General features: G+C 41.1%; 1 protein-coding gene and 1 long non-coding RNA gene across 3 annotated transcripts; one reads left to right on the top strand and one right to left on the bottom strand.

The window, feature by feature from the left end:
- Positions 1-51: 51 nt before the first annotated feature.
- On the bottom strand, positions 52-25,311 carry LOC110040322 (uncharacterized). The gene is made up of 13 exons (XM_089277514.1): positions 25,115-25,311; positions 11,095-16,810; positions 10,854-11,010; positions 7,552-9,998; positions 7,260-7,422; positions 6,641-6,919; positions 6,102-6,487; positions 5,188-5,484; positions 4,539-4,856; positions 3,612-3,842; positions 3,098-3,419; positions 2,190-2,318; positions 52-1,735 (listed from the first exon to the last, which is right to left on the bottom strand). The coding sequence occupies exons 1-13, from the start codon at positions 25,171-25,173 to the stop codon at positions 1,515-1,517; spliced, it is 10,725 nt and encodes a 3,574-aa protein (XP_089133640.1). The 5' UTR covers positions 25,174-25,311; the 3' UTR covers positions 52-1,514.
- LOC110040387 (uncharacterized) lies at positions 20,589-27,113 on the top strand. 2 transcript variants are annotated; one of them, XR_016203803.1, is made up of 4 exons: positions 20,589-22,864; positions 24,074-24,113; positions 25,337-25,389; positions 26,124-27,113. It is a non-coding gene; the product is annotated as an uncharacterized LOC110040387 (long non-coding RNA). The 2 variants fall into 2 exon arrangements; XR_016203801.1 differs by having other exon boundaries at positions 25,337-27,113.
- Positions 27,114-27,852: the final 739 nt, after the last annotated feature.

Below are 27,852 nucleotides of genomic sequence, written 5' to 3'. Positions count from 1 at the left end.
CGGTGTTAAATATGTTCGACCCCTTATGCAGTTATCAAAGTCCCGAAATCATTTTATCTAACAAGGATGCTTTTATTAAAAACTTTACTCTTCTAAGCGTCATAAAACAAAACAAGTTTTAACCCTATGAAGATGATCAATTTTACAAAGATACAGAAAATTTCAACAGATGCTAAACACACAGTCAATCTGAACAAATCAATATAAGCTGATATCATAACTTGATCATTGCGTAATTTACCAATGGGTTAAGCGGTTTTTTTGGTCCCAAGGGCTTCAGTTTCTAATCAATGTTAGAAATTCTAACTCTTATCCACATTTCATTTCTTGACTGTTTCGAGAACTTGGTAATATTCCAAGACAATGATGTTTCTCGGAATGAACAAATTGAGTTTTCTCTTCCAAATAATTGATAGGAAAAGTCGAGGGAAGCATCGATATCCTAAGGCGGTGAAAAATTAAGCTATTCTCCTAACCCGAGGGACCAGGCACTAAATGCTCTCAAATAACCAATTTTGAATTCAGCGTTATCAAAAACTAAAACTAAAAAAGCAGTATTATGCCAATGTGTAAGACTACATAAAACTTCAGGGAAAACGTTTAACAAGCAAGAACCACAGACAGACAAAAAGTACTAGAAAAGTTAAAGAAAATGTGACCCCTGTCAGTGGCGGATCTAGACCTTGAGCTAAGGCGGGGGCGGGGGGGGGGGGGTGCTTCCCCCGCCGGCTTTTCTTCCTTCCTTCTTTTTTTCTTGGGGGGGGGGGGGCTTCCCCTAGATCCACCACTGCTTGCGAACGTTTACACTATTTCATAGCTTTCCTTAGAGAGCTTCAAAACGCCTAAAAAATGAAGCTCATTGGAAAATCATGATAAATTCTACAACTGAAAAGGATAAACGTTACGCAACAAAGAGAGTTGTCTAAGAGACTTATCTAGCGAAACATCAGTTAAAAACTTATAGAATTGAAGTGAAACAATCAATTCTGATCAATAATTTTAGAGGGCGTCTTAATAGCAACAAATTATTTCTAAATAAAAATGATAAAAACAACGACCTAAATACTAGACAACTTCTTGCACTAAATGATCAAATGTCAGAGAAATAGTGAAATAGTATACTTTTTAATCTGACAAGGAGAACCTACAAATCACGAACGTTTGCTGCAAATAAATTTATAATATACTTGGGTAAAAGGTTACTAGCTAAACTGTTGCAGCAAAAGGTTAAATGTTTCAGAAGCAATGGCTAAAATGGCTCCATTTCTGCTGTTCCTGATTGAACAACAAGGACCACCAAAGTTGTGACTAATCAAGATTGCCGTCAACAAATTTATCACAATCGTGTAAAAACTCACTAGATAGCTCTTAGGTGAGCCAATGGTGAAAGTTAGAAGAGAAATTTGGAAAAATGGCTCAATTTTTGTTTAAACAAAGAGGACCTTCAAGTTGCAAATGACGTAGCCTTTTAAAACTAAAGTTTTTGTGTCATGAGTGTGTATGCCGCTACAGTTCTAACTAGTCAACAATGTCACTCCAAATACAGCTTCTATCATGTTAAAGAACGCTTTTAGATCGGAATAATCAGTGAATTCCAAGTTGTAAACTCGTCGACCTGTTATGACGGACGCAACTTGTCCCAGGTTCCCACTTTGATGAGCTCCGATTCTTCGCTTGCGCCAGGCATACTTCTGGGCACTGGAGACGAGTCGCCCTGGCTGCACCATGCGGAGGCCTGAAAGAAAGGTTTTTAGTGACAAATTTATTTTAAGGTGTAACTTATCAATATAAAAATAGTTTTAAGGAGGCACTGTTCGAGTACAGCACATGCACAAAGAAGACGTAATTACCAGGTGTTTTGTACAAGACAATGCACAATGTGGTGGAATCATTAATTTTGTTCGAATTTTGCTTTGAAAGGGATAATAAAAAACCGGGTCCCTTCTTGTATACATGGCCTGATCAATTCGAAATTTCCAAAACGTTCGTTCGGATTTTCTTAGCTCTTGGTAACATGCGCCGTTTTTTACTCTTGAAATACAGTTCATAGGACAAAAGCTAAGGGGAAAAAACATTCTAAATTATTCGAAATTTTGCGAATTCTACAGGCAACAAAATCACATCAAATTCAACAAACCATGCAAACCTAGGCGACGATAATAACTTAATTAACTCATGAGTTTTGTTACCTTTCAGGTCAATTATTTTTTTGGTTTTCTCGTTCTCGTCCGTTCCTCCTTCCTCGATTCTTGACCTCAACTCAAGTTTGTGAGCATCCTCGGTGAAAAATATTTCTCCAAAGTGTGGCCATTTGTTTCCTAAAAAGCAAGATGGTTAAAAAACGTTAGAAATAACCCAAGACCAAAGATGCAAACTGTCGGGTCAACTGAAAGTCATAGAAAATATTTCCTCAATAGACCATTTTACAGTTGTCTGCTAGGTGACCTGGCCTTTAAATAACAGCGAGGCTGGAGGTGACCTTGCTTTGATACAGACCTCTACTTTTGTCAGGTAAATCCACCTAGTTAGCATTAAAACAACTTGATTTACACAACAAAAGCAGTGAGGTCTGTGTCAAAACAAAGTCACCTCCAGCTTCGCTGCCATTCAAAGGCCAGGTCATTGAGCAGACAACTGTAAAATGGTCTATTCAAGGAATCAGTTAAAAACTGACAGCATTTAAAGAGAGAAAGCATTTACGTCATCTCCAGTCTTCTTCGCAGTTTGGGTCGTAATCCAAAGAGCATTGCATGGCGGCTCAAATTATGGTGGGAAAGTACGCTATACGTTTCAACAAACTGGTGAAAACATTTAAAAGAATACGATTTACAGGCGTGGACAAGCGTGGACTTAAGCGTTTTAAATGTCTCCATATTGCAATCCATCTTTTTAGCGCTCGTCACACTCTAGAGGTTTTTGTTATTTGCCGAGCGCTGTCCTACAAGATCATTCTGCTACTGCTCTACTTCCTTCGCCAGAGAATAAACATTAAGCGCGTCTTTAAACCATTCTCTAATAACGACGTAACGATACTCGGAAGCGAAATAAAAGCCATCAGCCGACTTTTCATTATTGAAACGCTGTCAGAGCAAATTACCTTTCTTTGAGTGAAGAAATACTTTTACTCCGCTGCAAAGTTTTTCCACGGCTCGTCTTTGACGGAATGTTCTTGAGGGTCTGGGGAATTCCGGGAACAGCATGCGGTAGTTGAATGCAAGGGCTGTCGCTAGGATACTACCTGTTACGTGAGCATTAGGTAACTCACTCAATGAGTAATGGTCACCAGGACAAACGAGCACCGTTGTACCTCCATCGACCAACTGGCCCCATACTTCCTCGACACTATCCGATGAGCGAAGCGTGGGCGAGAAGCGGGCGTTTTGGCTTTTGAGAAAGGTGAGGGGACCGCGATAACGAACCTAATAATAGAAAAAGAGTCAAGAAAAGAGCTATTATGTCAAAGTTTAATAATTTTACTCTACTCGTGTTGCAGCCAACGCATCGATTACCGTTTTCCCGAAAATTGCAATAGGTTCCAAAGGACCTTCGTTATACAAGAGTCCGTTATATGGATTGGTTTTGTAATTTCCAGTTAATTAAAGCGCCTCTACCTGAGGGGGCTGCCATTCTTGATGTGTCCTATTGGCAATACTTTGGTTCCTCAGAAGAGCCTCTCTGAGGGCCCTCAAATTGTACGTGGCGATGCCTTTCTCCAAGCTCCTCTTCTGTAGTTCCTCTATGATCCAGTCTTGAGTGTGTGCCTCTTTCAACTGTTTATATTCGTCTACATCCATCTTCAAGGAATCTACTGCAAGCTTTGTCAGAAAGTTTTCAAACTGAAGCTGAAAACACGAAGAAATGAATTAACTTTATGTGAATCACTCCGTCATGATAAAAGTAACATAGTACTACTGTCGATGATGGGCTGACACGCCCTTTAGCTGTGATGTTTCAAATTATGGACAAACTCATCAGCGCGTTACATGTTTGGAGATTTTGCTAATGGTTAAGGGGCGCATCTGCATTCGGGGAATTTCGTCTGTTTTGCAGTTTACAGGTGCAGACAATGATTGTAGCTGCACCTTGTTCTGTTAACCTTTAATAATCTTCAAAAGCGGTGTCGTCTTGCCTCGGAGCCAGACAAGTTCTTGTCAAATGTCAACATCGAATTTTAAAGAGAAAAACAATTAAGATGTTTCTCCGCCAACAGAAAGAGTCAAATTTTGTGGTTAGAAAATTAGTCGTTAAGGCCCCGTCCACACTACACGTCGGAGAAATTCGAAAGCGCAGCCTTATTTCAACGGTTAGGCCTACCTTCCACACTAATCCGTCACAAACACGGCTTTGAGTTTTAGTGTGGACGGAGAACATTTTGAAAACGGAGCTTTGTTGCCTTTTCAGAGTGAAAAGCGCCGTTTTCAAATTTCTCCGGCGCAGTGTGAACGGGGCTTAAGTGTAGACGCGTTGACCAAAGCGAAAATTTGATGGGGACAATTGTAGTCACAACTGAGATAAGTGTCCATACTATGACCACGAACCTGAATATGTCGACGTGGCGAATTACTATTCTCCTGCATGGAAGCCAGCCTAGTGCTGACAGTCTGTGAACGGGAATACCACGGAAATGTGTCAACCATGGCTACAAATTCTACCCTCTGGTTCTGCTCTGTCAACAAAGACGCCATTTCGTACGCAAGAAGCCCTCCGTAGGAATATCCGCCAAGAAAGTACGGTCCATGGCGTTGCTCCTCGGTGATCAGTTGAACGTAATGTGAGGCAAGTTCACGTACTCCACCCCAGTCCTCACTCACTACTGTTGGGTCAGTAAAGCCCAGTGCATAGAAAGATACCAATTCCTAGAAAGAGGAATGAGAACATGCCAATTACGCAGTGATCACTATTTTAGCTTGTAAGATAACGGTTTAAACCTTTGGAACACAAATAAGAAAGAAGCATTAAAAAAGGGAAAAAAAAAAAAATTATACAGAATGGAGTCAGCGTTGATAGCCAAAAGTGAATAAAAGCGAAAGGGACTGTATCAAGCTCAACTTTGAAGAACCATGTGATTTTAGACAGATTCTCCCAGCTATAAGTATAAGAAAGGTATAGAGATCGATGAGGAGAATTTGTCTTTAGCTGCGGGGCCTAGAGCTCTTGGAAATGTTACTTCCACAGTCTGGTATTTACCTGGTCTTGAAATCCCGTTGAAATCGGCACCAAATTCAACGCATAACGATGCGATGGATGTACACAGAAGAACTTGATAGCTGCGCCCTCAGGAGTATGCAGCGGTACAACTTGAACTTGACTGTCTGGCGTACTGGGTGACGAAGATGCGTCCGCCCTTGGATGTGCCTGAGCAGGTCCATCGTGTTGGTTTTCGGTACTCTGAGTTTGGTTACTCGATGCTTGTCCGATAAGTTTGGCAGTGATATCTCTTCCCATTTTTAGTGGAGTGGTATCAGGCTGCATGAAGTAGAAAGTCTGAAAAAAGTAAAAGGTTAATTACAGGTTTCAACTCGGAAATGTGTAGAACAATTGTCGTGTCTTTTCCCGCCAGAAATAAATATTTTTAATGTATTTCTTTGTTTCTTGGGTCACGTGATCTGTTAGGTTTCGAGTTCAGTCACGAAATTTTAAGCTTGCTTTTTTTTTGTCCTTTGTGGAGTCGTTTTCAAGTATTTTCGAGTCTAACTGTTGCGACTGCACGGTTGTTTGTGAATCGAATAAGCATAGGCTGAGTATTCCGCTTGTGAATTGCTGAATGGGCCGATCGACAACAATAAAGAACGACAAAGAACTAGAGGTTTGTGACTGCCGTCGTGTTTCTGCGTGTTTTGGATTTACGTACATCACAACAATTCTATACATCTAAAGCACTACAACTCAGTATGTGTTACCGAGAAATGTCATGTACATGCTGATGATAACCAAGAGGGATGAATATGGGAACTGAATTTCACTGAAACTTAACTTTAGAAGAATCAATCACTTGGAAACATAAAATGAAGATAAATGATAAATGAAGCCAAAAAATGGACACTTTAAGGGGAGGTAGATGTTGGTCATCCTTTGAATTCAAATGTCATTAAGCAACCCACCTCAAAGGACACCTGCAAATTGGCTTCAAGTTGCATTTTTAAGGTCAGAGCCGCGGTTGAGTCGATACCGTAGCTGTACAAGCTTTTGTTCAGATCAGTCTCAGAGCGCGAAGACATTCCTGTCCATTCTCTCACGGACAAAGTAATGTACTCCTTGACAAGCTCGCTTTTCTTTTCTGGGTTCTTCTCCATCCTAATTCTTTGCACCAGAGACTCTGAGGAAGTCTGGGTCTCAGAAGTGCTGATTTCAGCAGTGATTATTGAGAGTCGAGATGTCTTCCTCAGCCCAGTGTTACTTTTTATGAATCGAGGCCAATCCACACCACAAAGGCCGATTTGGAAGCGGCTCGGTTCTTCAGTTAACACTTTGATCATGTGTTGGACTCCTGCAATAATAGTTAGCAGTAATAATTAAATTGTGATGGTTGACTCCATGAATTCAAGTTGACGACTACGCTGTTCTTAAAAAAAGTTCTTGTGAGAATGTAAGGCACATAGTACCCTATGAGTTTTAATTTAGTAATAGCTTTACAGCTTACCTTCTCTGGCATCAATAAAGCCCAGTCCTGCTATGGTCAGCAGTTTAGCTACAGCACTTTCCCTTTCCATTACGCCAGCTCCACTGATTGGTCCCCAGTTAATCGAAAGTCCAGGAAGACCGAGCACGTCTCGTCGGTACTGGGCAAGAGAATCTTGAAAAGCGTTGCAGCCTGAGTATGACGATTGTCCCATGTTACCAAGTATTGAGGCCATGGACGAAAACATGACGAAGAAATCCAGATCCATTTCCAAGCTCATTTGGTGCAGCAAGAAGGAACCTAACGATGAATAGAATGATTAGATTTAGCTCTTAGGCCACTAATTTTATTTCCGGAGCTTAAGAGAGGATTTTCATTGGGAATGGCGAGCTTATTGTAACATTTTCACAACGTGTTAAAATTGTTGAGAAGCTCGTTGGGCATATCACAGCGGAAGGATGCAAAGAAAGATTAAAGTGACAAATATGGGAGCTCACTGACATTAGAACGCTTATTTTACAGACCAGATTCAGAGTATGCCTTAATTCAATAACAGCAGCTTATTGCAAGAAGGGGGCTATATCGTTTCTTGGTACCGTTGTTTCGGATAATAACAGATACGCGGGAATAAGCGTATTACCTTTTATTTTAGGACCCATGACATCTGTGAAGCTCTCAAATGTCCACTCTTTGACAAACTCATCTCTTAAGACCATGGCAGAGTGTACGACACCAGCAACACTTGGAAGGGGTTGAAGCTGCTCTTTAAAGGAGGACATTTGTTCGTCGCTGGAGATGTCAGTCTATGAGAGACAAAAACATGAAATTTACTTGTGTGTACTTTTAAGATTTTTGACATGCTTTTCTTCGTCAAAAACGTTTTGTTTAAGGTCACGTACCTACCAAAGCTTTTAGCTATGGAAACGACATACCTGGAACGTATAGATCTTTGCGCCTGTCCTTTCTTCTATCTCTAGTATTTCTCGACTTTTGTCATCTGAGGGCTTTGATCGACTGATAAGCCCTATTGACGTTGCACCATTCTCTGCCATCCAGCGGGCCACTTCAAATCCAAATCCTCGAAGCCCTCCTGCCACCAAGTATGTTCTGTCCTTTTTCAAGCCACATTCATCTAAGCCACATGGAAAGACAGGAATCTTGTCAAGGTTAATCTCTTTTTCAGGTGGTGGAAACGAGTGAATTAGATACGAAATGCTTGAGGTTGCCTTCGTTTGGTTGTTTGGAGGTGTAAGTTTGTCAATGGACTCGTTGGCAGCCTGTATTGACGTTGCCAAGTCTGCAGACACCAGCTGCATTCCTAGAAGCTTTTCCAGGACTTCTTTGCCTTCCAACAATGCCAGACTTTCTAAACTGAGCTTCTCAAAAGCCAGAGGTGATCGGAGAATGTCTGATATGTCCTCTTTCTCATATCTCACATTTGCATTCGCAGGAATAACTACGTCACCTTCAAACTCGGAACTCAAGATGACAACACGTCCTCCTCGTTTGAGACTCCGATTACTTTTTTGGAGGACATTCGGAGATGGTGAGTAAAAAAATACGACGCCATCAAAACTGTGTAGAGAATTATCCTTCAGACCATAGGAACTCTGACGCACAACTCTTTCCGCACCCAGCTCAAGAAGAAGAGCTTTCGTGGACGTGTGGCAAGTGTCGGAGATGGTGCAAAACACTCTGTGTCCTAGTGTTCTTGCAAGGACAACTGCTGCTGGTCCAGGGCCACGGTTGGCTTCATGTATCAGTAATTTCAGGCTTTCGTGTTTTCCTGAGTCAACTCTTTGAAGAGCATGAAAAGCTATAGCTAGGCACGCGGGGATGTAAGCTGCTTGTTCCTCTGTCACGCTGGTTGGTTTTACAAACACGTTGTTTGTTTGGATGGAAAGGGAGGGAGAAACCCGTCCAGAAGCGATGACACCACACACCTCATCTCCAATCTGTATCTGAGTGTTCTCGCTGTTTTCTGGTAGACCAGTCACCTTTCCAACGACGAAGACACATCCTCTTGGTCTGGATATATCTATCAGTGATTCAGAGGGTGTCCAGCAATATAGCAGGTCTATCTTGAGCTCAGAATCGGATGTCTTTGAATGACTGTTTACGCGCAGGCATAGTGTTCTTGATGATGGAATAGATGATAAGTACATGGACCTCTTCTTCTTCTTCAGTTCACATCTAATTGCTTTTGGTTGCTCAGGGGAAATAGTTGTTCTCACCACACGATTTATGAAACGTTTGCCATCTCGAAAGGCCACTTCTTCTTCAATGCTGTCACCCAGAATCTCATCAATCAAGGAACCCGCTTCACGTATATCTCTTTTGTTGTTCAGGTCAACAGCTGTTACCCTGAAATTGAATTCTTCGAGGTTTGCTGTTCGTCGAAGACCCCAGACTGTAGAAGCCCATGGGATTGTATCAGTCGTAGAAGACTTGTCACAGGCGTCTAACAGCTGTGTACGTTCGGTGATGAGGAACAGTCGAGTATCGAACCACTCCTTCTCAATCACCAGCTTAAGCAAGAAGACAGAGCTGCTTAAGGCGAGGTTTTGGGCTTGATCAATCACATGGAAGCTATTTGGTAGAAGAGTCGTTTCCACCGGCCACATGTTGATGACCTTTAGGTTGGATGAGTGACTGGGTGGTACATTGGAAAAAGCTGCGCTGATTGCCTCTTCTGCTTGGGAGTTGAAGCATCCGGCATTTGGCGGCTCAACTGTGATGATATTGACTTTAGCTTCCTTAAGTCTTGTGACTAACAAATCAGAGAAATCAGTGGATTCTCTAAGCACTAGGCAAGTCACGTTTGGTGAGGTTTTGCTTTGCTTGTGTAACTCATCCTCCATCCACTGAATTTCATAGGCAAGGCCATCAAGGAGAAATCGCCTTGGTGTGCTAGTCAACTCTGCGATGCGAAACTCACTCATGGTAAGTAAAACGTTTCCGGACGGACTCATGAGGGAAACATCAAATTTTCCAAACTCAGTCGCATCCGCAGTGACGTGACAGTACAGCTGTTTGGTACAGGGCATGTTGCACAGAGAAATTCTCTTGAAACCCACTGGCACAATGGAGGTGTCTTCAGTTTCTAAGTTCCCAAGTGGAACAAAGCAGGATTGAAGACATGTGTCTAAAATGGAAGGATGGATCACATAATCACCAGCTTCTTTTTGAATGACGGGCGATCCACTGATGTCAACTAAGCAAAGTCCCTCGTTATCACCCCGCCATATTTGTTTGATGATCCAGAAATTAGGCCCATAGTTGAAGCCATACCTCTCCGTTATTTCTTTAAACTGTTCCATCGGCATAGTCGTCATATTTGTGATGAGTTCCTTTACGGCTGGTCCAACCTCATTGGAAGCTGCGAGAAAGCAAAAAAGAATCAATTTAACGTTTAACTTCCATATTATGGATTGTTGACCAAGCTTGGTAGATAATCAATATTAGTACAATTTCCAGAGGTGAATATAAGAATTGGACATTCTGATTCGTCGAAAAACTCCGCTTCTGACGCTTATATTCACCGCACTAGACGGTGAATATAACATTTCTGAGCTTGGTTACTAAGCTCACCACCTTTGCTATCTTGCCAAGTAAACATGGCGGACAGTTGCTGAATGAAATTATCATTTACTGGAAAGACATTACTCCAAGTCCAGGATATTTGATTACCAGTAGGCTGAGGCTACTCATTTTTAGACGATGATGACAACGGTGAAGGAAGTCAAAAACGATAAAACAAGGGTACCGGATGAATTTAATTTTCGTAATGTTCGCTTGTTTGTTTTCCCGCCGAACTTGATGTGTAAATTGATTCACAATCAATGTACACCTTAGCTTATTATTAAAACTACGGCTACATACGTGTCAGGAAACGAACAACTGCGTCAGTGTTTTTAAGTTTTGGTCCGTTATTTTGTAGTTCTTGATATTTACCTCTGAAAATTATACTAAAACAATTATTCGCCGTAAATATTCACCAATTTTCACTGCGCCTAGGCGAATAATTGTTAAACACTAATGGCGGGTTATTGGTCACAGGACAGAATTTGGTAGACCTTAGACGTTGGCAGAGCCAGCCATGAAAAACTAGCTAGCTATTTCTAGAAAGCTTTAAGAATATCTAGGAGAGTAAAATATTGCAAAGAATTTATAAACGAATAAAGGCGAGAAGAAAATAACACAACAACAACAAAGCCTGCAAGGGTTAAAGTACCTTCTTCCTCAAAGTGCTTTTGCTTGTGTAATAGATCCACGGAGATTTTACCGCTACTCAGGTTAATTTCGGAGCGGTCGCCCTGAACGCTTGTTATGTAGAACTGAGCTTCGTCAATTCTGTTGCTCTTCAGGAGACGTAGTCGTAGGGAACGAACCTAAAGTACAAAAAAAACTAAATTATTTGCTGCAAGTACTTTTATGAAACTCTCATTTTGTTTAGTACAATAATTTTTGTTTACCTGTGTTTCTGGCAGTGTGAGAAGACTTGAAAGCTTCACATCACTTAGTTCTAAGCCAGCGACGTCTACGAACTTGTCCATGACCATTGCAAAGGCCATTTCTAGGTAAGCAGATCCGGGCATCACAGTACCTCCTTGAATAAGGGCGTGATCCTTCAGAGTTGGAAAGCGGTGTAGGTCAATCTCGGTCTCCCAGCAATGCAGGCCTGAATTCAGGTCAGTCATCTTCACTTGTCCTAGAAAGGGATGTGTTTGCTTGATGGTTTTCTCAGCTCCAATAGGTGAGATTATGGTTTCGGGTGGATGTTCCCTATACCAGAAGCTCTTCTCTATCCATGGATAGTTGAGTGAACGGACAAACTTAGCCGATGGATTTGGTTGTACGCAAGCCCAGTCTATGGGAAATCCCATTGTATACAGTTTACATACTGTATTTTGAAGAAAACTCTTGTGCTGGTCTTGCACAGGTACCCTTTTGCGCGGGAGAGTTGCCACGACAACTGGCATTTCTTGATTTTTAAGATTGTTTTGAAGAGCAATCTGTTTGACGTAGTGAGCTAAAATAGGCTGCGTACTTATCTCAATAATCTGCTTGTAACCATCTTTCAGCAGACGCTTTACAGCTGGATTAAATTGGACTGGACAACGAATATTTCGCCACCAGTAGACGCCGTCAAACCGCTGACCCGAGATAACCTCACCCTCGACTGTAGAATACATAGGTATTTTCGCCAGTTGAGGGTTAACGTTGATGCGCTTCATAGCTGCTTGAAAAGGCTTCTTAATGGGTTCCATGTGTGTGCTGTGAAATGCGCGTTTTGTTCCTAAAACTCGCCAGAAAGTATCTTTTGCGTGAATTGCTAGATGTTGACCCAGTGCCTCGATTGATTGGGCTTCTCCAGACACTGTCACGCTCTTCGCGTCATTAACTGCGGCGATGTCAAGCGTGGCACTTAGCTTAAGTTTTAGCAGTAATGTCTTGGCGCTTTCTTCAGACAAACCCAGAGCGGCCATACCGCCATTATTGGGGCATTTCTCTTGAAGAGTGGCGCGAGCCAGCACCAGTTGAACGGCTTCCCTAACCGTTACGATCTCAGCAACACAGGCAGCTGCAAACTCTCCGAGACTGTGACCGATGACCGCGGAAGGATGGATTTTCCAGGACATCAGCAACTGTGCAGTCGCGTATTGGATAGCAAAAGTGGCCGGCTGAGCGAAGAAATTCTCCGAAATCCTTGAAACGTCTTCTGGTGCCATTAACTCGTCCATGAGCGACCATGCCACACCCAGATCTTTAAGTAGGTTGGTCACCGTCAAAACAGCTTCCCTAAAAACAGCTTCACACTCAATTAACTGTCTTCCCATAGCATACCACTGAGATCCCTGACCACCAAACATGAAGACGAGTTTTCCACCATTGGAGGTCACTTCTGCGTATGAAACTAACTTATCCCATCCCATGGAGTCATCAGAGTAGTCTGCAAGAGACTTGGATGCTTCCGCAGTGGATCCAAAGGCAAGTGCTAACCGGTGTGGAAGTTGGCTGCGGCGTTCGTTTAAAGAGTAGCATAAGTTTTCCACAAAAGGCTTATCCATAGCTTCGATGTTAATTCTAATCCATTCGGAGTAGAGTCCTGCCATCTTCTGTAGAGCTTCTTTTGAACGCGCTGACAGGGCGAGAATATTGTTTGGACGTTCAGTGATTTCTTCCTCTAAACCTTGTTTGGGTGTAACTTCACGAAGCAGCAGGTGTACATTTGAACCACCAAAACCAAAGGAGTTTACAGCTGCTATTCGTGGTTTTCCTTTTGTTTCTAGCCAGGGCTCATTGGTTTGTTGTACAACAAGCTCTTTTTCTTCCAGCTTTAGTTTAGGATTAAGCACGTGTACGTTAACGGTTGGTACATATTTCTTCTTTTTGATCATCAGAGCGACTTTGATAAGCCCAGCAAGACCTGAGGTTGATTCCGTGTGATTAAGGTTCGACTTGACGGAACCGACTCTTAGCTTTCGTGCGGGCTTTCCACGTCCTCTGGTGTAGGTCTCAGCTATCGAATTAGCCTCTACCACATCTCCAATTGCCGTACCAGTGCCATGCGCTTCGAAATAATCCACGTCTTCCGGATTCACTCCCGACTGTTCTAGAACCCTTCTGGATAGTTCAGCTTGCATCTTTGCACTCGGTGCCGTGACTGGTACGGCATTTTGTCCATCGTTGTTCATCCCACAGGCAATTATCTCGCAATATTGGTCATCTTTGTCACTCAAAGCTGCATTTGATAGCTTTAAAATTACCGCTGCAAAACCTTCTCCGCGTCCATAGCCATCACCAGATGCATTAAAACTTTTACACCGTCCATCTGGCGCCAGGAGCCCGGCTAAGCTGGATACCATCTGCATAGCTGGATTAAGGACAATGTTAGGTGCGCAAACGATGGCTATCTCGCAGTCTTCATTATGCAGGTTATCACAGGCTAGTTTAAGCGCGGTTAGGGATGACGAGCATGCTGTATCAACGGCCAGGCTTGGCCCTGTTAGGTTAAGACAGAAGGACACTCTGTTGGCGAGAATAGCCATTGAGCCTCCTGTAGAGGAAAACTGGTCGATATTGCTGTAATTTGACTTGTCGGTCACAAGTGCTACATAATCCAGATTCATCACGCCCACAAATACCCCTGTTCTACACTTCTGAAGATCTTCAAGCCGCATTCCAGCATCTTCAATGGCCTCATACACCACCTGCAACAAAATTCGCTGCTGGGGATCCATGCTACGGGCTTCTTGATTGGAAATTCCGAAAAACCGGTTGTCAAAATGGGTTATTTCTTCCAAGTAGGATCCATTCACAGCAGAAAGGCGTCCACTTACAAAGCGCCTAGGATTATATAGCTCATGGAACGTTTTATGCTGTTCAGTTCTGTTGTTGGGGAATGGACCATTTGCACACTTCCCATGTTCAAGGAAGTACCAAAACTGATCCTTGCTGCTAGCACCAGGAAATCTGCAGCTGATGCCAACGATGGAAATTCCAGGGCGTTTGGACTTAAGCTGTTGTAAGTTCCCATCTCGTACTTGTAACGACAGCCCGTCGTGTTGTTCCTTGAAGGTTGGTCCTACATCTACGTCATTTTGAGAATCAAAACTGTGCTTGACCTCGAGGAACAATACGATTATCGGCGGTAAAATGACGAGAGCGTGTGTCATTCCTAGAACAAGCACAAGTGGGACAAGTTGATGAAAAATTCCTGTTAGACTTGGATAAATGAGCCCTAATGAGACTGACCCAGATATAGTTATTGACGCTGCAGTTATCACAGACCATCCAACAGAGATTAGGGCCTCACTCATGCGAGCTCGTATTTTTTGCTTTGCCGAGAATACAAATGAATGGGCAACCTGAATACTAAAATTCAGGGAGACGATAATCGCCACAAAGAGGGAGAGAAAGGAAATATGATTCAGATGAATTTTCCACACCTCCATTATAGCTGCTGCCTCTAACACGAGAAAATCAAATGTCATAGCTAGAAAGATGCTCATCCCGAAACTTGTGCTTGAGAACAGAGAGAATATAAACACCACTGCTGTGGCAGTTACGAAGACTGCGAAGACTGCTTCTCGCTCCAACAGATAGAGGTCATCAAGATCGAAAAATTTATCAGAGACTGGTACAGCTTCCAGGGAAGACTGTTCGAGCAAGTCTTTTCTCAGTTTCTCTAATGATCCCCTGTCTTCTCGAAATTGGTTCTGTAGTTCCATCTTCAGATGAATTCGAGATGCCAGAATAATACGTCGAGAATTCGTATCTTTAAAGTGTAAGTCTTGTCGAAACGGGCCGTTGTGGGATTGATTAAGAAAACGCTCTAAACACTGATAGAAAGCTGAGTTCAAGCAGGTCTTGTTTTGGTTTTGCTTCCAGTGTTGAAAGGCTAATATCCAGCAGAACGATTTTCCTTCGCTGTAAGAAGCCTTTTCCAGTTTTGTACACATGTTTGTTATTCCATTTTGTACGTGCTCCTGTGAATAGTCAAGTTTCTCAGAGAAAACGACACTTGTATCAGTTTCTTTGCCAAAGAAGTTTTGTTGTGCGTCACTAAACTGCCTAAACTTTTCACTTTGGTAAAGCGACTCGGTCGTGCTCGTTCTCTCATCTGTTTGCAAGGCAGACAACACACATAAAACGATGATGCCGACGAGGACAAGAAATGCTAGAATTTTTCCAACATGTGACGTCATTATCCATGTAAGGCTTTTTAGAGCGCGTTTCAGTTTAACTTTTCGGCATTCCACAAGTCCTTGGTCGAAGCTTCCAAAGTCAGTTGTTGATGATTTTCTTCTACAGGATCGTAGACAAGGATTGTCCAGTTTCTTCAGCCTTCTTTCAAAATACATCAACAGTATGACTGTTACTATAAAGGATGCTGCCGAATTAACTGCATATGTGACGAGTGTCGCTAAGAAAAATTCTGAAATCACGTCAAACGAAGATTTGATGGCAATTCCAGAAAGAATTGTTCCATATACGGCCGACAACACAGCGAGGAATCCTGCTTTCGCAACACAGCTACTGACACGATGTTCAAGTGATGGCACCTTCTTCTGCCGTTCCCATTCCACCAGGAGGAGTACTACGTCTGAGGTTGCTTTTCCCAAAAGCAAAAAGGGAATAAACAGTGTAGTTGGGAAAAGGGATGTGTTTGTCATTGAGATGATACCCGCAGAACAGGTCATGGGAAACAGTATAGATGAGACCATCAGTAAGACTGTCGTGAGGCTGCTGAGATTATCAGAGGAAAAGTGCAAGACAATGAAGACAACAACAGCCATTGCCAAAGGTGAAAAATAAAGAGGCCAAAGCTTTGGCTTCAAGACGTCTTCTAAAGCATCATTTGCTGTTTTGCCTGTCTTGAAGGAGAGTTCTGCACACTCTAGGCGACGACCCAATGACGAAAGGAGACTTTCAAAAGAGGTTTCAAAGTTAAGAACTGCTTGGGTTTCTTCAGTGTTGGTCTTTTTAATGAAGTAACTAACTCGAAGAGCGTCCGCTCGAGCAGTCGGTGGATCTGCGTCATGTTGAACTTGAAAATTACCCAGCATTTGCCTGAAGGAGGAGTTGAAGGTTTGTCCAGTGGATAAAACGAGTGTCGAGTTCGTCAACTCGCGAACGAGAATGGAGGAAAGGTTTTTCAAATCTTCAAATTGAGTACCAGCTAATTCGAGAGGACTGCTGATGATACAGCCACGTTTGGATGGTTTTTGTTGGGTGTTTGGAAGTAATTGGCGGGAGCATATTTCACTATAACCACTGATGTTTACTATGGTCTGGTGGACAAGAAGCGCTTCTTTCAAGCAATCTTCCCTGAGAATATTCTGGCCACGTTTAGGTACAATGATGATCTGTTCTTGGCGTGCTTCAAGAAGAGGAAAGAATTGTGCTGCATGATGCAAGTCTTTCCTGGATTGGCTGTCAGTTGCGGTGAAACGTTCAACGGCAGGACGCCCCACATGCAGGCGAATAAATCCCAGGCAGCTTGCTGTAACAACTATAAGCGATACCACAAATACAGCCAATGATTTTCGAGCAATAAACAGCCCCAGTTTCTCAAACGCTTTCTGATAAGCAGCAAGGATGGCATAAGACAAGGCGCCTCGTCCACTACTGATGGCACCACATCCAAAGCGACGCTTTTTATGGGTCGTGTGACACTCGTAAGACCTAGACGCGAGAATGCGATTTTGTTAAGCGATTGGGATTTTTCAGAGAAATAGTATCGTGGTATAGCTAACATGAACCACGAACGCAATGAATAGATCAACCTTGTACATATTCTCTACAAAATAAAGTGGTTCTCTTTACCTGGAAGCAGTCTCGTAGATTTGGCAGACATGCGCTGCAAACACTATTATAAAATACTTGATAAAAACCCCACAGTAGAAACAACTGGCGTCAAAGCCTGGAAAGTCAACTCTGCCGATATTTATATAGAATGGAAAAACCAATTTTCTTTTATATATCAATCAACAAGAGACGACAAGTTAAGACAGTTCTCTTTTAGATTATTGCATAGAATTATAGTAACCAAAAAAGAACTGCTCAAATTTCGATTAACCGATGACGCAACCTGTACCTTTTGCCCTTGCTCAGACTCAATAGAGCATACTTTTCTAGATTGCTCTGAGATAAAATCATTCTATTCTGAAGCGTTAGTGTGGTTTAACCGCGTAAATGATACTGAAATTAATCTTTCTAACGAGCAAATTACCTTCAATGAAATACCTGACTTTCATCAAATATCCGAATACCCAAGACGCAGACTACACTTATTTATTATTCTTTTGAATCAATATGTCCACAGTTGTAAGTTTCTTAAGAAAAAACCGATCTAGGAAGAATTCCAAACTAAAATGTTGATGCAATGGCAAATAGAGAAATGTGCTCTTTACTAATTCTGTTTCTCCCTTTCGTAAAATCAATACTTTAAAAAGGAGGTAAAGACTCGAAGCGATACATTTACAGTTATATTAAGTTCTATTTATCACTACACGTAAGCACTACTGTATTGAAAGTAGATTGCAGGTAACTCTTAGGTGCCTTGCAATTTATATCTTGTAATTTATTTTTTGTTCCTTATTCTTTTCTGTTATTCCTTTATTCAGTGTTGTTCTTTTCCCCTAGCTGTATTACGTCTTTTGTATTAGCCAATGTAATGTAAATTGTATATGTAAGTGGTGTGTATTAAATTAAAAAAAAAAATAGTGATTCTCTTTACGTAATAAAAATGAGCATTGGTAAACGTTGTTTTTCCATTCTATATTCTTGGTATACATCGCCAAAATGTCCACTATATTTTTTTCCCGGTAACGAATTTCGAATTGCTGGTCTGCTGACATAGGCAACACTGAAATCTGACTCAGATTGTTCATGTCCACAGAACTGAACCCCTTCATTCATGTAACCTTTTTGTTTTGCTTGTTGAACGCAGCAGCTTGTAAAGTTCACCTAGCATGAAGCGTAAAGAACCGTTTGTTGCATGTTTCATTCATTGTTTTCAAGTGTCGCTAACCCTCCCCCCCTTCTTCCCTTTTCATTGGGTGTTACGTTTAACCCAGTCTACACTCGAATTTCGCGTGTCTGAGTTGGGAATTTTAGGTCTCGCGCTAACTCAGAGAAGGAGCTTATCGATTTAGGTTTCTATAACTGCTTTCTAAAGGAAGTCGATCTCCTCGAGGACATCATCAAGTCCAAGGAAGGTGCAAGTCTAACGATTTACTAGTGAGCAAATGGTTGTATATTTACCTGGTTTGTAAGCTGCAGACCACGCGGCGAAGATATGCTGCGGATATGTGGTCATGGCAGGAGCCATAATCGGGGACGGAGACCGTAAGCGCGCGCCATTTCAAGTATTGGGGTTGTCCCCATGATATGGGACAATAATTCTATTTTTAGAACAAATTGCGCCATCACCTGCGGCACACGCGCGTACATACTGCGAGGATTTTTGCGGATATCGCGCGGGGGAAATGGCGTCCGAAATTCCCGAAATGTTTCATGTTTTTGCCCCACAACTCAACGCGTTTACGTCTGTTGGAATTTTGCTTAAGTATTTTCGTCGTGAGCTGCTCCAGTTTGAGTGAAGTAAGACAGTGTCGAATTTAGGTATGTTCCGCAGTAAGCTTATATATATCGCTGACCAAGTTGTGTTCCGACTGATGCTTCTTTCACATGAGCTGTACATTACTCCACTTTAAATTTCACATATGTTGAAGATTAACAGCTTTTCCATTACACAGCGAAAAACTAGCTGGATACATTTAGATATAGCAGAGCTTCAGGACTTCATAGTTTCCTAACTCCTCTTGCCACACGCTTGCGAGGAATTTGTCAGTCTATCGCGACCGAAAAGTAAAACAAAATAATTGCTAGTTTGAGTTTCGCTTGAATTGTGAACAACGCTTGATGTTTCATCAAGGCTTAATAACTTTACGTCCGTAGATACTGCTCAGTTTTATTCGTGTAAAAATCCAGTAAATTCTCTGTTGTCGATGAATTTGAGCGCCCGCCGATGCGTGCTTTGTACAGTTAGTAAACATGGCAAATTGTACTTCCGCCGCACTTTCGTGTGAAAGCGTACATCGAACTCAAACAATAGCTCTATAATTTTTAAATATTTTTAAGATTGATAAATGTTTGAGAACATATTAAAAGCTAAACTGAAAATATGAGAATAAAGCAGAAACAATCAGCAAAGTTACGATGACGCTTTCTTTAATCAACTTGGAATAACGATTTCGATTTTGATGATCGAGTTATCAAAACTCCTTGTCTATTTTCATTTTCGCAGTGTAAAACTTCACTATGCTTATGTTGAAGAAACACACATGATGTTAGTAGCCTTTTTTGCATTCGTGAAATTTGTTGCAGCATCTCAGCACAAAAGATAACGAAAGAAATCTTTGTCAAGATTTGTTGACAATTGAAAACACCGACTCGGACTTGAAAGTGCACGAGCTGCATGCACTATGCAAATGAGCTAATTGTACGCGTCAGACTTTCCTTTCAAAAACTTTTGCAAACTCACCAAACAAGCAGAGACAATAAGAAACCATCAAAACAGGTTTTCGTTATGATTAAACATTGTCTGAGAAACTCACAAATTAGCTCGATACCAGAGTAGAGAGTTTTCTTGCTATATTCTTAAGCATACGCGTAAGCTTACAACTAGCGCGAGCACATCTTATTATTCATTCCCAGCGCGAGATTGAAGTCTTGTTTATGACCCTGAAAAACCCACCTTTTCCGTTAGCTCAGAGCATAAAACTACATATAAGCGCCCTGGTTCGTATTCCCTGCCTTATTCCCTGCCATCGCTGTGAAAAAGAGAAGAGAATCTCTCAACTCTCACCATTTGATCACGCAACGTGACAACATCCACGCGAGAGCCCCTGACATGTGCGTGAATCCGCGCGGATATATGACGTCAGGATGGCGCAATTTGTTCTAAAAATAGAAAAATTGTCCCATATCATAGGTGCGCGCGAATCCCGAGACTTACGGTCTCCGTCCCCGATTATGGCTCCTGGTCATGGATTATTCACTCATGGGCTCAGAACTCTTTTAACTTCATTTGATTGGGTCACTTAACGTGTCTTATCAACATTCAACTGAATTATAGAATTTGCATCGAGTTTATAAGTGAGCCAGTTGTGAATCGTTTTGGCCGTGAATTTTGCTCTCGTCGAAAGTTTTACTGCTACTTTTGAAAATGTCCCCATCACCATGTACTCAATTGTGCTATGTCGTTTTACGACGTGATAAGCTGCAGTATTATGCGATACAATTTACGCTAGACGAGCTCATCAAAAGAGTATTTTTCTATATTTTTTTTTTAGTCCATCAATTCTTAGAATCCCAAACAAAATTCCCAGAAAATCAGTCTCGTGCACTTTGACCGTCTGGAAGGAAGTTAAATTTGATTGCTTTCAATGTCCAGCGATACGCTCTAGGACTTGATCACGTACACACCGGAGACTCCCGTACTTCCTCTAGAGTTTTGCTTCTGATAACAGTCAGTCGGTAACGTTTTATGTATTTCGGTATTTTGTTTGTCGTGGCGTGATTCCTTTATTTTTTTCTGATTTATTCTTGGTGACCGTATATAAAAGGTAGTTGTAGTACGGTGGCTCGACGGTGGGTTTTAAGATTATGATTATGTATGAAAATATCTGCCATCAAATTTTGATGCGATCCATCTGCTCTGTTTATTCAATTTCACTAGATAGTTTTTACCTACTCAGTCACGTTCTTATGGGCCGTCACGCAATCTTTGTTTCGTTGGGGAGGTTTCAGCAATCACCACAAAGAAGCTCGAGCTAATTGCTTAGCAACACGCCGTGTCATTACGAGCGCACTTGAGGGATTGAGGACTGAGCTGACCGGCTATGAAGAGCCTTGCAAAGATAAGAAATGCTTTTGTATTCTAATAGTTTAATTCATATAAGTGCATTAGCAAAGCACAACTTAAAATCATGCACATAAAATTGTAATTGCTATAATACCTATATGATAGTTCACATAAACATACAGGTTAAGCCAACGGCCTTGAGGATAAAAATTGGTTACACACTGGCTCGGCATCGTTTTCGGGTGCTTTATACTATATAGTATGCAGGTTCTAGTAAACGAGCGATACAGCTTTGAAGGTATTACATTTTGTACTCGCTAAGCCAAGCGTGAACCTCAAAACAGCTTTTTCCACTATATTTGCGCATCACTGTTCTGTACGCCAACAAAGACTGACGGAAAACTTGATATTCCTTGTCTACTTAAAGCAAGAAAATTAAGAACACTTTTAAAGAGTAAAACCAAAAACAAACGATTAATAGTCTAAACTGTCATAAGGAGAAGGACTGTTACTTTTTAACTGAGCCATATTTAAATAAATTAGATTATCTCAGTGATTTGACGTTACAAAGGTCCCGGTTTGTTTGCCACTTGTTTTCGATAATTCAGGAGAAAACCTGCTTATCTGCACGTGCTAAAACAAGGAAGTCAAAATACACCACGCGACTCACGCGACCAGCAACAATTGCGCGCGAGCAACGTGTAATTTGCATTCAGTATTCAGAGGAAATGATCAGGGACGGACTGCGCAAATAAAGACCAATAAGATGTAATATGTAAATCGGGCACGTCTAAAGAACATTATTATCAACCAAAAAAAACATTCATGGCCAAAGATCGAGGAGAATAGTTTCGTTTCAGTGACACCTAATTTAATGAGTCAATAAATCCCAGTTTTAAATGAATACTGAAATGCTTCGGAGTCAGTGTTCAAATATAAAAAGTAGCGCCAACTGGGAGCAAATGTTTAAAAATGCTTTACTAACAATACCATTTCGTTTTCCTTGTATTGACGAATGTTTGTAGAAAACACTTTCACACTGTGTTAACCTATTGTTTTGCTATAATTTGCAAATGAACTATGTACACCGTTGCTAGTGCCGCGTGCAGCACTCTCTTGAACATTTGTTTGTAAGTATCGAGTGAATGTAAAATGTTTGGGATAATCTGGGATCATAACATGAAAACGTAAGTCGACTTGTTTTTCTTGTAGTTTTGGAAATTTTCATCTCTGGTCTGTTAACTCGTAATGTGGAACGCACTACTGAGTAATTGTTAACAGTGGCTGAAAGTAAATGAAATAAATATGGAATTATCCAGAGAAATTTTGGAGAGAACATCCTGTGGCGTAGACGAATGTGCGACATACTGTAGTGGATTAGTCTGAGTAGCGTGACGCAGGCTATGTCATGCAACAAGGAATAGCTTTGGTATTGAATCTTGTGTTTACGAGAACAGCACCTTGAGACTGACGAATTTTAGTACAGAAGATTGATTGAATTTGGAACTTACGGAGATCTTACGAGTGTAAATGACGGATCGCGAAGAAACGCAAGGAAACAGAAAGATACACTTCTCTCGATTGTTAAACGAACGGAATGCGGAAATTTTCCATAATATTCCTTCATTTGTCACGTCCTATGCAAAATGCGGAAATATAATGCTAAACCACTCGCTCCTTACTACATCCGTTGCTGCTGAACTCTGTAATATATGTTCCTTATTACAATTCAACCGCAGTGTTATTTTCATCACTTCCCGAGGGTCTCGTTTAGTGTAGCATGTAAAGAGTCCAAACAATTTTTTGTGACACTACAGCCGCAAGATTTATTCGCGTTCTGTCATGGAAAGCGATTCAAGACAACCAGGGTATGTACAGTTTTTGTCATGATGATTTCTAAGTATGAAACTTCAAACATCCCTAAAGAAACTTTCGCTCCCTTTGATGGAGGAGGAACACATTCGCTAAAAGAGTTCCACTTTATTGATCACATTGCCAACAAGGTCAAAAACCAATATATTCAAAAGCCAATTTGCTCCGGTTTTTTGCCGTTTAAAAATAATCACTGTTTCAATTTCACTTCGGATTTCCTTTCGCTGCAGATCTAAGCTGTATATTTCAAGGAACACCTTCGTGAAGTTGTACTGGGATTTTTTTTTTGTAACAAGAATTTCGATCTAACTATCGACAGTACCACATTTTAATGGATATTTTTCTCAGTCCTGGGTTGCATCACGCGGTGAAGAAATCACTGATCTGTTTCAAAGTTTATTCACGTTCCAGCCCTCAGAATTTCTAACTTGATTTGAATGGGTCGCTTAACTCGTCTTAATTAATATTTTACTGAAATACAAAAGTGACGTTTGCTTCTGCAGTAGAAAGGTTGAGATTCGTTTAGCAAATGAAATCTCCAGTCGTCAAACGTTTCACTGATATTTGCGACTTGAAACTTCCTCCATCACCATTAGTTTTAGTACATGACAAAGTCATTATTATGTTGTATAGCTTTATTCTAGAAAAGAGCCGCTCAATTCTTAGAATCCCAGGCAAAATTCTTGGAAAATGGCCTTGCGGCCTTTGACCGTCTGGCTGCAGGCATATCAAATCATGTCAAATATAAAGGGGGAAATTTTGATTGGTTTCTTTGGCTTTTTTAAGAAACGCTCTAGGACTTGATCACATGTGCACTCGATCATGTGCACACTGGAGACCGATCACGTGCTTCCTTTAGCCTGTTTACGGGTGAACCAATAGACTTTTGAGAAGGGAGAGGGGTAATGTGTACACACACACACACACACACACACACAAAAAATACGCACAGGACTACTGCGGAAAATATTAAAATTTACGCACGCTCAGTGAGCCGAAAAATAATGTTACATATCATGCATACTGACACGTCCCGGGAGAAAAAAAAAAACATTCTTAGTGCATGAAAGGGTTAAAACAAATATTCGTTTCTGTACCAAATCACCCACCCCCTCTCAAAAGTCAAATAGTCCATACCCTTAGCTTCTGATAGGGAGTCAGTCAGTAACGCTTATATATTCTCTTATTTTGTTTATCTTTCCTAGGCCAGGCCATGGACGATTTTATACAAGGTGACCACAAAAAGTAAGGAAGCTGAGATTAAAGTTTATTTATTGCAACAAAAGGACTTTTTATTAATATTTGCCTTCAAATTTTGATATCAGCTATCTGCTCTCTTTGATCAATTTCACTGAATTGCTGTCGATTAACTTTTACCTACTCATTTTTTGTGTATTGCTCAATTTTCATTCAATGCCAGTAACTGTTCGCGCAACTTGTTTCTGCGCATCCTGCCTGAGCATGCTACGCCACAACCATCGCGCGCGTAAATTGAGGAATAAAATGAACAAAAGTGCTAATGACGATGTTTAGTGACCCCCGTTTTCGTTTTGATCGTGATCACTTTCGATTCTCTACCGTTGTTCTACGTTTTGCGTAAAAATGAAATTGAACCGAAGATTTTGACAATTTTGCCCCACGCGCCATTGACATTCGCTCTTTTGAGCTCTTTATTTATCGACACGACGGTTTCAACTGTCTCTTTACGGGTTGATTTATATAGAAATGATTGCAACATCTGGATTTATGAACGCCAAAGAACCACTTAGAAAAATACAGCAAACAGGTTTTGCCTCCTTCAACTCAACGTCAATCTTGTTAAATAGCCCTGTGGGCTAACATTTCAAGATCAGGGTACTTTTTCACTCCTAAAATTCTGCACTATCTAAAAAAATAACACGATCTGTCATTGAAGAAAAATATTTATATCAGAGGATTTTCGCGCGAACGTCCCAAGAACCGCCTTCTATCGCGAGGCAGGAATGGTCAATAAAAACTCCGATATTTGCAATTGTATATGGGACCGTTATTTCAAAAACTCTGCGGTTTAATTTCACACCTATATACGAGTTCAGGAACATGCTATCATTCAAAAGGCATATTTCGTCTTCAAGCTATTCGGGAATTTTTAGAGCGGGGAAGAGTATTCGGAACGAACTTCGCATTTACTATAAAATGATATTACTACGGTGCAGTTACACGTGGCAAGGGTATTTATTTGCAGAAAAATTAACAAAACTACTTACCGTCTTCTCGGCTGCCTGGAATGGCGAGTTAATTCGGCGGGAGCTTCTAGCTCGGCCATCGCAGAACACGAGTTGTTCCAGAAAAAGCCAGAACCTCTTTCAACTAGAGGCTATCAACTCGCGATGTTCACTGTAAACCGATTCCTAGCTCATTCTGATGGGTGGATCATCTCTCGTCACCTTTATACCTGGCCCTAACAACACTGTTTTGTGTGGTTTCAGCACTACAGGAAGAATAATATTACCGTTTCAGCACAGAGGAACACATACTTTGGGTAACCAGATATTATCAAGTAATTCCTAAACGCTAGAAACTGTCAATAAACTGTCAATAGAGGGCTCAAGCATGACGGTTACGGCAAATGGCAAACGGCAAAAATGAAACTTTTGCCGTCTCTCTTCAGCTGTGTGTACAATAGAGTAAAAATTATTTGTATTTGCAATGAATAGTAAGAGACGTTATTCCATTTTTGTGTGCTTTATTTACGGATTAGAAGAAAAAGTTAGAAGTTATCTTTGCCGTTTACGGTCTGCCGTTAACGTCATGCTTAACCTCTCTAATGTTTTTGCCGTGACGACTGAGTTTAGCCGAGTGTATAGTAAAAACTGAACAAGAACCGTTCCAACTGGTAATGTGAAAAACAACTTATTTAATTTGTTCATCTGATAGGCAAAACATCGTGGGAAATTGTACGCTAACCTTGGGCCATTTATGGATTCCGGCGCTTAATTTAACAATAGAGCTCATTGCCGCGTAAAACCAAAATAACTGAAAGAAATAAATTATCTTCAGCATCGTCCGCATTCTTTGGTTTTACTCGTGACTTTTTGCCGCAGTCGCGACGATATTGGACCAACAAATACGTCGTTATCATTCTATAACTTCTACTAATCTGCTCATTTCTTTGCTTTTCTAGCATAAAGTATTACTACATGTTATGTTATATTATATGATGTTTCTGCGCTGAAGAGAGAAACTATTTTATTCCTTACATCCTTTATGATTCAGGCCCATGCAATTTCAAGTGAACACTGTCGCAGCATCAGCCGATCTCGCAAGGGTCAGCCGACCGGTATCTGAACATTTTACTAAGCCTCGGCCCCTTCCACACTAAGCAGGAAAAATTTGAAAGCGTAACGGAGTTTTCACTTTGAAAACGCATCAAATATTTTCACTCCACACTACGCCAGAGAAATTTGAAACGCAACAATCACCATTCGTTTTGGATTTGTGTTTGATTAAAGCTCACTCAGGGAAATCACATGATTATCGTGACGTCATCGTTTTCGGAAAACTCTGTCTCCTAAATGTCAGTTTCCGTTCACGCTAAAATGCAAAGCCAGCGTTTTCAAATTCCTCCGGTTTGAAGAGCGTTTTCGAAAAACTCCGTTTACGTGACGGGTTAGTGTGGACGGCAGGCCTAACCGTAGAAATTAAGCTGTGTTTTTAAGTTTCTCCGGCGTAGTGCGTAATTAAATTTCTATAACACAAAAAAATCGATGTCAGTTCACGGAAGCAGAGAGTAGTGTTAGAAATGGTGAAGACAAAGCCCTTCTCCTTGAGGGTGAAATACAGTATTTGTGAATTAAATTGTTTATATCCTGGTTTTCGCGTTTATGTATCAGTTAACTAGAAACTTCAACTCCCCCCCCCCCCCCGGGGCATTAGACACTTTGAATTTTTGGTTGAGATTGTAAATTATCGTTATTATGCATATACGTGGTCAAGAGAACGTGGTATAAGGCAAAAAAGTAGCTTTGCTTATTACTGTTAGTTATGCAGACTCCAGGCTTTGAGGGTATCGCTTTCCACACGTCAAGGCAAGAGAATGGGAGCTTAAGCAATGACGACGACGACGCCAAGGACGACGGCTGGAAAAAAAGGAACTTAAATTTTACCTTTAAATTTCGCAATTATCTAAAACTGTTTATTAAGCCGAGAGGTCTAAAACCCTACTCAAACTAAAGATGTAACGCAACTATCAATTCCAATCGAAAATATGAAAAAAAAAAAAAAAAAAAAAAAAAAAAATTCGTCGTGGCTCACGTTCTTCATAATACGCAAACTTGGTCATTTCACGTTGTTGTGTTTAACAGAGGACGGCAAAGAAGTGCACAAACATTCATAACTCGCGTGTACAGTCATTGCTCTGCTCATCAAACCTTCTTCTTTGGTTCTTGTTGCCGCTGCCGTCGTGGTTTGCTCAAGTTCCCTATTTGTCTCAAAACAACGCCTTCGTGACATTCATCACGTTAAACTAAGCGTAATAACCTCAAAACATCGTGTTCACCTTAATTATTTCCCTCATTTGGCAGACATATGACCGTCCTTTATTCCAAGAAACACGGGAAACTTACTTTTCCTTGTTTAGTGAACACCAGGAAGTTAAAAAAAAGTTTTAACAAGTATAGCCGAGTACAAAAATAAACCGCTTAAACCATGATAAGGTGAGACTGTTACTTCATTTGAGCCATTTCTTACTTGTCCCGTTATTTTATTTTTGTTAATTGGTTGGCTACGATGATATTTCAGATAGCGCAGGCTGAACCTGACTGACAGATTAAAAAAATCAGCTGACTCCTTTTAAGAACCTTATAAAGTTAAGAGGTGTTTTTGTTCACCACAAGTCTAAACCATGCAACCACAGAGAATTGAACTTGCTATAACCTGAAAACACGAAAGTTCGAGAGAAGTTTTGGAAATGTTCAAGGTTCTTGAAGGTCCCGAAAAGTGTTCG

Source organism: Orbicella faveolata, unplaced genomic scaffold (assembly GCF_042242905.1).
Source record: "Orbicella faveolata isolate gen_17 unplaced genomic scaffold, um_ofav_v1 contig_12, whole genome shotgun sequence".
Classification (NCBI taxonomy): domain Eukaryota; kingdom Metazoa; phylum Cnidaria; class Anthozoa; order Scleractinia; family Merulinidae; genus Orbicella; species Orbicella faveolata.
The sequence above is the reverse complement of the archived record's forward strand: the minus strand, read 5'-3'. Positions and strand labels throughout refer to the sequence as shown.